The following is a 13833-nucleotide window of genomic DNA, read 5'->3' as shown; positions in this document are numbered from 1 at the left end:
CTACAGAGGAAAACAGGCCCAGTCAGAAACACTCACACAGCTAACGGTGAGACATTTAAAAAAAGAATAGGATGTAGTATTGTTGCTGATAATTGTGTGTGTGTGTGTGTATTGTCATACCCAGTTCCAGAGAGGGCGGTGGACACAGACGGTGACTGCGGGGGGGTGCCCCCTATTTCCTTCCCATACGGACCAGCCGATGGGGGTGTTGGGGAGGACACGATGCTTGTGTTAACCCCCATCGCATCATCCGAGTCCACTGCAAATCGGGGAGGGAAGGAATAGTCTCATAAATGTAGCTTCAAAGTAAAACAGCCATAACCCAGTCAATGAAGTAAACAAATAAAAGAATATTGGAGTCTCCTGATCTGAATCAGGATCAAGGGAGAAACCTTTGTGTTTCGTTAGGTTCCGGTCTCATCAACGGTGCAATGTTGAACAAAGTACTACGACACCTTAAAAAACAAACAAAGCCCTTCCTTACCTGAAGTTGAGAGGCTTTGCTCCACAATCCCAACTTTCACAACCTGCAAGAACAAATTTAAAAAAACGTTTCAATGTAAGACTCGATGAAACACAAAGAGACTCAGCAATTCTGTCCGGCACAAAATAAAATCTTACCCCAATAAATGGCACAAATTTCTGACAGGAGTCCTCATCAGGGCTGTAAACGAGACAATAAAGAGGCTGCAATTATGACCAGAGGTGAAGGGGGAGGGGTTTCAACACTCAATGGTCCTGGCGGGAAGATGGCTGTGGCATGACCCGCACCATGTCCCATTGCAGCAGAAATGGCACATGACTGGCTTGGGTGGAATGGGGTCATCTTGGGGTTATGTTACAATGAGATGAATGGAGGGGGGACGCTCCTTACAACCAAGAGAAGAAGGGGTCTTTCTCATCAGCCTGTACTAGGAGTCATTTTTAAACATGGGACTAAAAGCGATAGTTTGGGCCCAGCCGGCGTCTTTACACTACTAGTGTTGAGTCACCGGTGAAACAATACATGCCTAAACAAAGTTAGGGGGGAAAAAAAAAAAACAGTACGGCAGTCATCGTCAAATAAAGTTCAGTACACACGCAGACCACAGCAATTCAAAAAATAGTGATTCAGCAGGGAGACGTTGGAGATTGTGTTATCTTTCTGCAAATCGCATTGCAACTAGCCTGCAGAATGCATTGCATCCACAGCAAACAGGGTGACGAGGAACGCTGCTGCCTCACGTTCTAGTGCAGGTACACGGCTAAAATCCCCAGCAATCTTACCACCTCGAGCACCAGTGCTCTATTATATTTTTGGGACGTTACATATTACAAGGTAAGCCCCACGGAGCGTCACAAGCTGTAACATCATGTAATGTAACAATTATATGGGGTCAAAAAGATATATTAAACTTGACTGCCGGTCCTTTGTAAATGTAGGTGATACATAACTTTGTTTTATACATACATGCAGAAATACATTACATACGTTTTTCAGAGTAGTAGAGAAGTATTCATGCAGGTTAGAATGAGAGGGAAATATCCCATGGATATTACCAATGGTATTATTTCTTTTGACTGATATTAAAGTACTTGATCGGCCTCGCAGTAGTCAAAGCAATCACAAATATTGAGTGAATTATGTAGCCACTCCTACGGGTGAGCCAATACAGGTCGGCAGTTCATTTTCAAGTCAATGTAAAATCTGTAAAAATACTGGTTTCCAATTTGTAAATACTTTGGGTCGTTTAAAACGGTTGTTAGGCAAATCTTCACAGCAACAACACAGAGGACAGAATCAAAAGTAAGAACCAAAAGACACACCAAACCAAAGACACAAGTCAGGACAGAGTGCAAAGTGAAGTTACAGTGAGTATAGAGTGTGAGAAGGGAAATGTTAAGACACAGCAAGGAGCTCAAGCCAAATGGAGGAGAGAAAATAGGGGAGGGGGGGGGTCAAAACAAAAACCAAGAGTTAAATTAGATACCTGATGTAAAAATCAAAATACAAACTTCTTTTCCTTGAATGCAAATCAAAAGGGAGAGGGGGAAGAAGGAATGCAACAGTGTTAAAACTGTGTTGTGTGTAGTACCTTCTGACCAATAGGAAGCCGTTTTTACAAACAGGGGAGGGGTTTGGTCAAATTTCAGAAAGAAAACAACAACAAATGCACACAGAAATGCAACGGACTGTCTGTGGAGTGTGTCTGTGACTGTGAGACCGCTTCCACAAAGGCCATCTTCAACCCAGTCGTCTGAGGCCTGCACTACTCTATGAAATATGATTATCAGTTTTACTTGAAATGGACCAGAGGACATGCGTCTCTTGGACTCCTTTATGCATGTCAGAATAAACTCTAACCTGCGGCGCACTATCACCACTAATCACAGCAAACTGGTGTGTGTGTTTAATATTGCATGCATATGCATTTCAACATCTTCCTCATGCGGTTTAACTATATTTGTTCTAGGATTAATTTTCAATGAGACAATAGGCATGTTGGACTTTAATATCGGTACTCACAAGTTAGAAGTCATGCTTTAAAAAGAGCACAAAACATACGTGTATACACAAACATATGCAGCACGCGGGTATGCTCAAACCTAAAGAATTAAAAGTGACTTTACCTCTTCTGTTTGTAGGTGAGCATTGCTTCTGAGATGGGGAACTGGTGGGACATGTTGGCACCGACCAGATACTGAACGACTCGTCCTGCTACATCTATGTTGTCTGCAGGGAGCGGGGAGACAGATTGTTAACAACACGGTTCTCCTGTTTCATGTCAGGCTAACAAGCTGCAAAACAATTGATGCACATGTTAATTTTCACATACAACAGGTCGACCGAAGACAAAGCGCATTAATCATTTATATTCCTCTGAATTAGAGGGGTGGGGGGGATACAATGTCATTGAAAACGTGGGTGAAGTCAGCCATACGATGAGAGGAAGGAAGAGATAAATTGCGTGTCAGTCAGCCAGAAGACCTTTGCGCCACACTACATTTTAACAACACAGGCTGATTTTTAATGACAACATATTTTTACCTCTGCAGCTCAAAGCGCTCACAGCCATTCCTATCCCAACACCACCTTGTGTGTTGTGAAGGCAGATAATGTCAAGGATAAAAGAATAAGCGAAAAAAGATGAACGTTTTTTTCTTTCTTCTGTTTTTGTTGTTGCTTGAAACCAGTTTTGAGGTGATTCGTGGGGCGACTATGGGTCAGTGGTTAGCATGCCCGTCTTTCAATCAAGGGGTTGGCAGTTCAATCCCCGCCCTAGTCGATGTGTCCTTGAGCAAGACACTTAACCCTGCATTGCTCCCCGTAGCTGTGTCTACGGTGTATAATGTAAAGTGTCTTTGAGTATCTTGAAAAGCACTATATAAATTAAATGGATTATTATTATTATTATTATTATTCAACACGGCGTGTGAGAATGTAACTGTGGCACCAACGGGGGTGCATTAAGTGAATTAATAGGTAGGGATGGGTGAGAAGTATTAGGCTTGTCTAGACAGAACAAGTGAGAATTGAGGAAAAGGGATGTGAACAAAAGATTAACCATAGATGCGTGTGCTAGCAAACAATTCCAAGACTTATAAACTGCTATTTTAACAGTCGCTGAGGTAAAGTTCTGATGCAGCAGTGGATACTTTACAGGGAGGAAGAATAATGCCATAATCTAGAGCCATTTGCTGTACTGCAGCAGGCTCTAGCTGTCTTTTGTAATAGGAGGAAATTCTCTTCCTCCCTCCCATCAATCAGCCACTGACCCAATTTCTCTCCCTTTCAAGTTTGCTGAACATTAGACACGCAGACTTGCTTTGTAGCCAGAAACCGGAGCTATGCATCCTACCTGAGGCGGGCCGTTCCGTCCGGCAGAACAGCTCCCTCCATGCAGTGTCCATAAAGATGCTGTTGAACCGGCTGTCAAAGGAGGCCACATACTTTGCCAGGGGATGAGAACCTGGAGTTCAAAGAAAAAGATGTAAGTAGAAAACAAAGATGAAACCATGTAGTACTTGTACTAATCCCGGATGACTTACCGATGGGGATCACCAGGAAGCGAATGTAACTGAGCCAGTCGGGTGTCTTGTTGGCCAGCTGCTCCACGAAGAACCTCAGGATGGTGCTGAGATAACTCTGGTCGCCTGCCACCGCCACCTTCATCGTCGGCGGTGTCTGTGCATTGCAGTTACAGCTGCGTGGGTTAAGAGAGGGGAATGAGTAATTAGGAGGAAGAGACAGTTCCAAATCATGAAAGATGTGGGTCAGAGAGTGTGTGAGAGACTCTGCAGCTGTCTGAAGATTTCTCCGTCAACAGGGTTTTTCCTGGTTCAAAACCGATCTCACCTTTTTTTGAAAGCCAGATGGTGTTTATAATAGCAGGTAACTGCAAGTATTTCTGAAGTTGCACCATAACATTACATTACATTACATTACATGTCATTTAGCTGACGCTTTTATCCAAAGCGACTTACAATAAGTGCATTAAACCATGAGTCCAAACTCAGAACAACAAGAATCAAGCAAGTACAATTTCTTCAATAACGTTAAACTACAGAGTACTATCCGTAAGTGCCATTTAAGTGATACTAAAGTGCTAAACAACAAAGTGCTATCGGTAAGGGACATTTAAGTGCTACTAGAGTGCTACTACGGCTCTACCTTCCCTATTCAAGGTATAGTCGAAAAAGATGTGTTTTTAGTTTGCGACGGAAGATGTAGAGACTTTCTGCTGTCCTGATGTCAATGGGGAGCTCGTTCCACCAATGAGGAGCCAGCACAGCAAACAGTCGTGATTTTGTTGAGTGTTTAGCTCGAAGTGAAGGAGCTACAAGCAGATTGGCAGAAGCCGAGCGAAGTGAACGGGCTGGGGTGTACGGTTTGACCATGTCCTGGATGTAGACTGGACCCGATCTGTTCGCAGCACGCTACCAAGTACCAATGTTTTGAAGCGGATGCGGGCGGCCACCAGATATTGCAACAGCTTTTAAAACAGACAGAAGACCAATTTCATCTTATAGAAAGTACCCAGTCAAGCTTAGTCCATTATTGCTCAAAATAATAACTCTTCAGTTGATAACAAGCTGTGTTTTTCTAATAGGGTTAAAAATCTGGGTTAAAAATCTGACTTCTTACGATTAATTAATTAATTGCGTGCTCCAAGATATTTAAGTCACTTTAACAACTGTTTTAAGGACTAAATGCTTCAGGATTTGAGGCATTAGAGGGTGCATGAAGGAATATTATAATAACAGAACGGGACCTAAATATATGTGGCAGACTGGTCGTGAGGAGACGAGCAGCCGAGCAGATGGATCCTAGAAAGGGAGAAGGAGGCTTGAACTTCAGTTTTTTGTGGCAAAACGAGCACATTCTGATGGAGCGGGTTCACGGACAGAGAGCGCTTCAGCAGCGCGAGCAATAGCGTCCTGGAATTCTCTGGCAGCGAGCCACCATAAACATAAACAGTTTGGCCTGGACTACACCGCCATAACAGGCATCGAGATAACACTGCGTGGGGGTCGACAATTGTGTGTGTGTGTGTGTGTGTGTGTGTGTGTGTGTGTGTGTGTGTGTGTGTGTGTGTGTGTGTGTGTGTATGTGACTCACAATCTCTGGATGCGAGTGACGATGGTGTTGAAGGCAGCCTGAACATCGGCAGCAGAGCAGGTGGACACAATGGGCTGGCCCTGCTCATGGAGCAACTCGGATACATACTGCACGGAAAAAACACACATAAGAGGGACACGGTGGGTTAATGGGTGTGCAAGAATCGAGAGATACGTGCTACTGCGGTACATCAGTACTCTTTTGTATTTCTGTCTTTTTGCGATAATGTCAAGAAATAAGTGGAGCAAGTCCAGTATGGTTCCGAGCTCATCGACTGAATATATGAGGAGAGGAACAACACACACCTGTCCCTGCCACTCCACAGTGTTGATGAGGATGATGCTCTCTGGCAGGCGTTCATCCGAAATGAGGATCTGGTTCAGCTGGTCATACACAGACTTCCTGGGAACCTGGGAGACAAACGAGAAACCGAGAGTCTGAGCACATCTCCATCGGACAAAAAAATATATGTGAAGAACACATTGGCAACATGCTCACCTGTGCCATGAGCCGTGAGTCCGGGGAGCACTCGCTCTCCATGCTGCTGGTCCTGTCGCTCTGGGCCTTGGAGTTCTGTCTGTCCTTCATGGAGGTGCTGCGGGGGCGCCTCTGTAGCCTGTTCTCCACTTTGCTGGGAAGGAGCCAAAAACACAAGGAGCTCAAAGTACTGACCGACGGAGCTGGAAACCTAATCGACTGGGCTCAGAAGTTAACCATTTAAAAAATGTGTAGACACAACATTATCTTGTGTGCATGTTTGCAGATGGATGATTGGTAGTGTACCTGGGAGACATGTGGTTTTGGGACTCCGTCTTGCAGAGCTTGCCAACAGTGTTGGTCACCCGTTCAGTGTTGACATCCCAGCTGCTTGTCTCCCCCAGCACTGGTCCTGGCCCTGGCCCTGGCCCCTTGTCGTCAGTCTCGGGCTCCTAACGCAAAAGGGGGGGGGGGGGGGGGGGGGGGGGGGGGGGGGGGGGGGCAAAGATGAGGCAAGGGGGCTGTGCAAGAATCGTACAACACATGCGCCGTCATGTCCCATCACCAACCACTGCTACAGTCAGTGTCTCACGCAGGTCTTGGTGTGCACTCTGTAGTCTTTCTGAGCTTTTGCGCGGCGTGCATCTGCAGCCAGCATTTTAAGAGCAAGAGTTGAACGAGTTGAGGTGGGGAGGGAGGGCGAGAGGTGCTTGCCTGGTAAATAATTGAGCTGTGCTGATGAGGTTGGAGATAATGATGCGAGCCCACCACAAAAGATGAGATTATTAAATAAAAGGTTGTGGTTTCTTAGCAGTTGGCAGGGGAAACAGTTCCTGCAGTTTTTAGGTATTCACTTTGAACTGGGTTAGTTGAGCGGTGCAACAGGAGGGGGCGCCGGGGGTAGTCGAACAAGGTTAGGCTGACCAGCACAAAGACAACAGCAAACACTAACAGCCCTCTTTCAATCCTCATCAGTCAGGATTTATCCAGCATGGGGCCGCTTTGTCTGCTCCACTGATCCATATTTGATGACTGTGCCGTTTGGTTGGTTCGCCCGCCCTTGCATACTCCCTCCCTTTTCACTTTTTTCCCATGGAAAACAACTAAGACTCATGGGAGGAAATGGTGGAGAGGGTAGAAAAAAAATTATCTGAAAGAGATGCTCAAGGAAATGTAATTAAAAACAAAAGGAGTAAAACTACTGTTGTTCCAAACACATACCCCAACGATTGTATCTGTGACGCTGTCGTCTTGGTATCGGGCGCCTTGCAATTTACATCTGTCCACGGTCAGAAAGTCTCCAGCCTGCAGGGTAAACACACACGCATTAGACCATTTTAACCACGGAGGTCACTTCTCTGGTGAATACAAATCACAGAATGTCACAGCGCCATACTGTAGTGCCATGCTCCATCTGCTCAGGTCAAGACTGAACACTCTTAGGATGAGTATCTGGCCAATTTCCCAGTGGCAGCTCGACAGTCAAGCTTGGTGACGGTGGCAGAGCTGGGGAGTATAAATATCTCTAAAAGCTCCTATATGTTTCACCCAGACGCCTACTGAAACATAAGCCCCCAAAAGAATAATGAACACACTGGTGTGCTCAAGTTCGCATGACAAAGTGTTTAAGTGCATCTCGAAACTTCTAGCATAATTAATTTCAACATTAGATCAAAGACTTTCTATTTCGCCTGCAAGACAGGTTTATGAAGTTCGTCTGCTGACATTTATTGAGCAAAATAGAGGGCTAGAGCAGTCTGAAATGCTCCAGGCTTTTTTAAATTTTTTTTTTATTACAAACTAAAATGGATTCCTTGATATTTATAAACGGCACTCCCTCTACAACCATCACACTCAACATCTCTCTCTCTCTTTCTCTGTCCTTGTTGTTTCCAACGGGGCATAAATCTCTGAGACGGTGTTCAGGCATTGCTCCATCCAATCTTCTCTCTGAGCATAGTGTGTGTGTGTGGTGGTGGAGAGGTCGTTCTGTTTCAGTCCTTATAAATACTAGAGGGCTGTAGGGGTGAATAGGGTACGGACTGCAGCCCCCCCTATCATCCTCTTCCTCTGCAGGGGCAGGAGCTGCATTGCACTCATGCTCAGAATATCATGGTCCTTGGGAATCCCTGAACCATAATAACCAGAGAGGGCTGCCAGACATTTAAACACTGTCCAGGGGCAATTCCTTTACACTGTGTACAAAAAGAGCCTCCCCAGCAACCGAGAGGCATACCTTTATAGGTGATTGATGCGGCCGAAAGGCATCTGATGTTTTTATTTTTTTAATAGAGTGCCAGGTGATCAACTTACAGGACACGACAGCTCTCTCTGCTGGCTTTTTTGGCTGTGCACGCTCCCAATTTCTGTCTGAGAGCTGGAGTGAGACATCCCTTCAAAAAACGGCCTGAAAGCAACAACAAAAAATATGAATTCAACAAAACAATAACTCATAAACAATCAAAATAAATCTCTGAAATCAAACTAAAAACCACCTACAGGTGTGTAATCAGAAACAATTTGATATATATACTAGAAAAAGCATTTTACTTTTGAGTCTCAACGTTCATGATATGAATCTGAAGTGACGTTTGTAAATAATCCAAATTCTTGGTGGTCTGGTTCCGAGGCTGGTGGGAAAGAGGTCTCTGTAGACCTGATCCCCATCGTGGTCTGACCCGTCTGTTACAGAACCTGTGAATAATCTCTGGAGTTGGTTGCTGAAGCATTCCAACTAATAGATTGCCTTTGAGGAAAGAGGTTGAGTACAGGCATACTTGAGTTTGGGCTTGGGCGTGCTCAGGACGCTCTCGTTGTCCTCCATCTCTGGCCCACTGTCACTCTGGTTGTACACCTCCAGACTGTCGTAGAGTAGGTCCAGATCCTCCTCCACTTCCTGGGTCTGGTCAACTGGGTCAGAGTCCAGGACCTGCCACTCAGGATAGACACTCCATCAACACATCAGGACACAGTAATCAGGGATGTTGTTAACATGGCCATGGATGGAGGGAGGGACTGGTGCTGTCCATTAGCGAAACACTTTCACAGCTGGGCTAATGGAGCTTAAAGAATGACACTGAAGGCTGTAAATTGAGAAAATCTATGCTATAAATACATCCCTGCCTTGGTCCTAAGCAGGCCAATTAAAAGGTAAGTGATTGCTAGGGGAGTGCTAAGGTGCTGAGCCTTGATCTGCCAGCTGCACAGTGGGGATGTATATCATAGGAACTGCACACAGGCAGGCTTGTGGACTAATCAGGTGATTAATGCCACTCCATAAGTGCAGAAGCTGGCCGGGAGCAGATAAACAGTCTGTCCCCTCTCCTCCTCCTGGCTATGTATTTATAGAGCTGTAGCCCTGCACAGTGCCCAGCCACAAGGAAGGGATTAGAGACAGGGGACATGATGAAAGATCAACGGGCCACCTGGAGCTTCTAGAAAACACAACTCAGATGGCCTAGACTCTAGGCCCTAAAGGCTCTCGTAAGCATCCCGAAGTTAAATCACTCGCATACGTTTCTTAGTCCCACATTTAAAAAAAAAAAGGTACATATAAACTTAAAGGTCTGAAAACCTGCAGTTTGAAACAGAGCCTAATCCTTTTCTCATGTGATTGAGGTTTCAGGGGTCAGAAAAAGTGACACAAGGCAATGGATATCTCAATTACTCCAATACATTTCAAAGTTTAAGGGACATTATTATGATGCATACTATACTAATGCAAGAGGTTGTTGCACACAATTGGTTGACTTCCTGCTGATGACCTGATTACAAGCCATTATGTAGAATCCGCAGAAACGTTTATTGGAAAAAGACTTGAGAGATGAAAAACACAGACGTAAACACGAGAAGCATACAGGCCGACATTTATCACAAGAGGGTCGTTAATGAGTTCTGCTAAAGGGAACGTATGAATCATACATCCATGAGCATAGAGGTAAGGCATCCGAGCGCAATAATGACGCTTGTACCTCTGTTGCGGTGACGATTCCTCTCCAGTCAGGGGCACATTAGCTGCAGCAATATGCTGTTTAGACAGTCAATACTGAGATTGTTTTCCTCTGCCCTGAGGCCAATTTAATAACCGATACGTTTCACAGCTGACTTACTAAAAGCTTCCTAACAGACGGACGGAGAGATTCCAGGAGGGTGCCCTGGGAAAGGATGCTGTACACCCCACGAAATCTTTGCTTTGACATCATTGAACATCTTTTCTGGTGTCAATCAAAGCAAAAAGCAATTATACTTTTCACACTCACCTCATCTGTTACCTTGAACCTCTTCAGCAAGGCCACAAACTTCTGCTTGAAGTTAGGTTGCTGGAACAGAAAAAAAATGTAATTAGGAGGAAGAAAAAAAACTGAAAAGGGAATAACTGTCATTAAATACACATGACAGCTGGGCTCATGCTTATCGGTTCTCATAGTAACCGTCCACTGGATTACTCATTCACAACCACTCTATGTAAAGACCATTATGATCAGTCCAGTGAGCCCACAGGGTTCATTTACATGCTCATCCGCATCGTCCTAATGGCTCGGACAAATGGAACACAGTGTGTGCTTTCCTCAAAAAGCTTGTACAACAGCAAAAACGGGTCTTAAATTACTCTCACGGTCAATGATTGGCGAGCATAAAACTCCATGTGGTGGAAAAGGAGGCAACTAACCCTGGTCATGGAGGTCGTTCGGATCATTTTCCTCCGGGCTTTCTTGGGCTTCCTCACCTCGTCGTCTTCATCACTGACCTGGCCATGAACTGCGTCATCACTGGCTTCCTGCTCTGACGAGTAGCTGTCATCGTCCTCCTCAGAATAGTTATCCATGTCTGGGGAGCGGTCTGGAGGTAGGCAAGCACGAAAAGGCGCAGAAAAACTTAAAAACACAGGGATACATGTGTAGCATTATATCAGCCACAATGTGCAAATGCAAATTTGCAGGTTTCCCACGGCCACATCTTTTGAAAACGTGGGCTGAGAGAAAGGGAGTTTACACGGCGAATGATTTCCAAGGTCACTGACTTATCAGAGCTGAAACCCTCTTTCGGAATAAAGAATGACTACGGAAGCAATTGTTCTGAGTGAAAACAAGTCTCCTAAACTCAATAGGAAATCATGTTCTCATACTGCCACTGGAAAGCACAATGAATTGAAGGTAAAAAAAAAGTATAATGCTCTGATATTGTAAAAGTTGATTTCAGTATAATTTTCAGTCAGTTGCTTAATATACTGTCCTATTGTTCACAGTTCATCAGTAAATAATTATTTTGACTACTTGGCATAAATAATGAACTACGGTAATGGGAAAAAAATATCTGTGCACATAATCAAATGCTTAATGTGTGTGCTGAAAAGTAATTATTAAAATGGTATTACATACTAATTAGATTGTAGAGCTCTTTTTGCAATATGTGTCAATTTCAGCAGTTGAAAGTTTTACTATTGAAAATGTCAGCCAAATTCCTGAGATGCCGTTTTTACTGCGCGTTTGACAGCTAAAGACTGATCAGGCGATGGAAGACGTTTTTGTTCTTAACAGCCAATTCAGACTTCATTTCGCCTGTGAAACATCCTGTTCTGTGCTCCAAGATGAGATGGATGTTTATTAACGTTCACTGTAGAAGAGAAAGGAGAAAGATAAACATCTTTGCTTCCCTCAGAGTGACACTCGCATAATACTCGGTGCATGAGCTCATCTGTTATGTTTGAGCGGCCTCCGTGATAACATCCAGAATAGCGAGGGATCAGCATGGCGGGATGAAGGTGCAAAGTCAGAGCGGGGCCCAATATTTCTCCTCATCTAGAATTAGAACAGTGTAAGGTAATAGGCCTTAAATCTTCTCTCAAATCAACATTACAACCATAGCTGAGGAGAATAACATATTCTTGGCCATAGGTCAGGCTGGGATTAATGGAGTTTATTCTGTCCTCAGTTGGGAAATAGGAGCCATGTGGAAGGAGGGAAGAGAGGGGCCTGGGCAGAAAGGGGTGGCTCCAGTGTGACGGCTGAAATTACATACAGGATTTGACCGGGCAGCATTGGTACATTTGGATTGTCTAATGGACCCCGCGTTAAGGGGACGGGAGATGCCTGTGCTCACCTGAGGTTTTGGTCTTGTGGCCAGCCGGACCACTACCGTCTTCATGGTCGATGGGCTGGCTGGATAGAGAGTACACGCTGATCTCCGCCACACGCACTGGCGCCTCCTTCACGTTGCTATGGAGACCTAGAATCTGTCCTCCGTCTGTCGGGTGTTGCATCACCTGGACATAGGAAGAGTAACGTTGAGTCTGGCCATTGATTTGGAGAATGTATTCAAAATGAGTTTGAAAGTAATTTTGTACAAAACACTTATTTCATCCCTCCCCTGCAATGTTCCTAATAATAATAATAATAATAATAATAATAATAATATCTTTTCTTGAATAAACACAAAGTCTTCTTTAGCTGAGATGCCTTCATGTCGCATACAATGTCTGTGTCTATCAATCACTCTGTAGAGCCATTTCAAAACAGATAGAACAAATAAAGGTTTATTCAACAGACAGGCAAGGCAGGATGGAAGAATTTCATCTTGCTTTACTGAACCAGTAATGATAAAACAAAGATTGACATGGCTTCTGTTACGCTGCTTCATGCTCGCGGAGAATTAGCCACCGATTACAAGATGACAGCTATGCTATCTCTAAGCAAAGAGACAATTCGCTCATATCATCCAGTCAAACAGCATACAAGCATATGAGAAGGGATGAGCTTTTATTTGAAGCGAATGGGTGCTTCCAGTATTTCACTCGATGAATAGCTGTACAGAGAGTATAATCATTTTGCTCAAACACTGGCAGTGGTGCACTCAAACGCTGCATGCAAAGTCCAATAAGTCACTTCCTCCCACATAATGCCCCAATGGATCCAGAATGAGGGCACGAGAGAGTTTACACTACAGCGGATGACAAGATAATTACCCAACAGGATCCAATAAGGCCAATCTAGCTTTATTCATAGAAGTCTATGGGTCATGTCACTGCAGCAGGCACCAAAAACAGCACGGCGGTTGAGTGTTATTTCATAATGTAATAAAGCATCAGTCTTGTTTTCAGATGTCCGTCAACTCCTGTCCTGGGGCTACTGGTGGAAAGTCACATTGGCTGAGCATGAATGGGAGCATTCTAAATTAACATGACTTTCATTATCGGTCTTGATCTTACACTAACGTTACTCGGTTGCTGAATACACTAACGTTACTCGGTTGCTTGATACACTGATGTTACTCGATTGCCGAGTACACTAACACTAATCGGTTGCTGGATACACTGACGTTACTCGGTTACTGGATACACTGACGTTACTCGGTTACTGGATACACTAACGTTACTCGGTTGCTGAATACACTAACGTTACACTAGCGTTACTTACATGCTGGATACACTGACGTTAGTTGGATCCTGGATAGACTAATGTTACTCGGTTGCTGAATACATTAACGTTACTCGGTTGCTGGATGTACTAATCTTACTCGGTTGCTGGATACACTGACGTTAGTTGGATGCTGAATACACTAATGTTACTCGGTTGCTGGATACACTAATGTTACTCGGTTGCTGAATACACTGAGGCTACTCAGTTGCTGAATACACTAACGTTACTCGGTTGCTGGATACACTAACGTTACTCGGTTGCTGAATACACTAATGTTACTCGGTTGCTGAATACACTAACGTTACTCGGTTGCTGAATACACTAACGTTACTCGGTTGCTGA

At 44.4% G+C, this 13833-nt stretch overlaps 1 protein-coding gene across 1 annotated transcript in view; it reads right to left on the bottom strand.

Annotated features, from left to right (window-relative positions):
* Nucleotides 1-13833, bottom strand: part of LOC117743714 (phosphofurin acidic cluster sorting protein 2-like) — a 42419-nt gene that overhangs the window by 2636 nt on the left and 25950 nt on the right. Inside the window, exons 5-20 of the mRNA XM_034551468.1 lie at nt 12176-12338; nt 10746-10915; nt 10336-10395; nt 8854-9005; nt 8390-8483; nt 7298-7381; nt 6383-6528; nt 6098-6230; nt 5905-6009; nt 5600-5706; nt 4030-4184; nt 3840-3950; nt 2611-2713; nt 622-664; nt 485-527; nt 121-259 (exon numbers count right to left, since the gene is read on the bottom strand). Coding sequence (XP_034407359.1) covers nt 121-259; nt 485-527; nt 622-664; nt 2611-2713; nt 3840-3950; nt 4030-4184; nt 5600-5706; nt 5905-6009; nt 6098-6230; nt 6383-6528; nt 7298-7381; nt 8390-8483; nt 8854-9005; nt 10336-10395; nt 10746-10915; nt 12176-12338 — 1808 coding nt within the window. The remainder of the gene's footprint in view (nt 1-120; nt 260-484; nt 528-621; nt 665-2610; nt 2714-3839; nt 3951-4029; nt 4185-5599; nt 5707-5904; nt 6010-6097; nt 6231-6382; nt 6529-7297; nt 7382-8389; nt 8484-8853; nt 9006-10335; nt 10396-10745; nt 10916-12175; nt 12339-13833) is intronic.

Source organism: Cyclopterus lumpus, chromosome 15 (assembly GCF_009769545.1).
Source record: "Cyclopterus lumpus isolate fCycLum1 chromosome 15, fCycLum1.pri, whole genome shotgun sequence".
NCBI classification, from domain to species: domain Eukaryota; kingdom Metazoa; phylum Chordata; class Actinopteri; order Perciformes; family Cyclopteridae; genus Cyclopterus; species Cyclopterus lumpus.
Note: the sequence above shows the minus strand (reverse complement) of the source record. Positions and strands in the feature narration are given on the sequence as shown.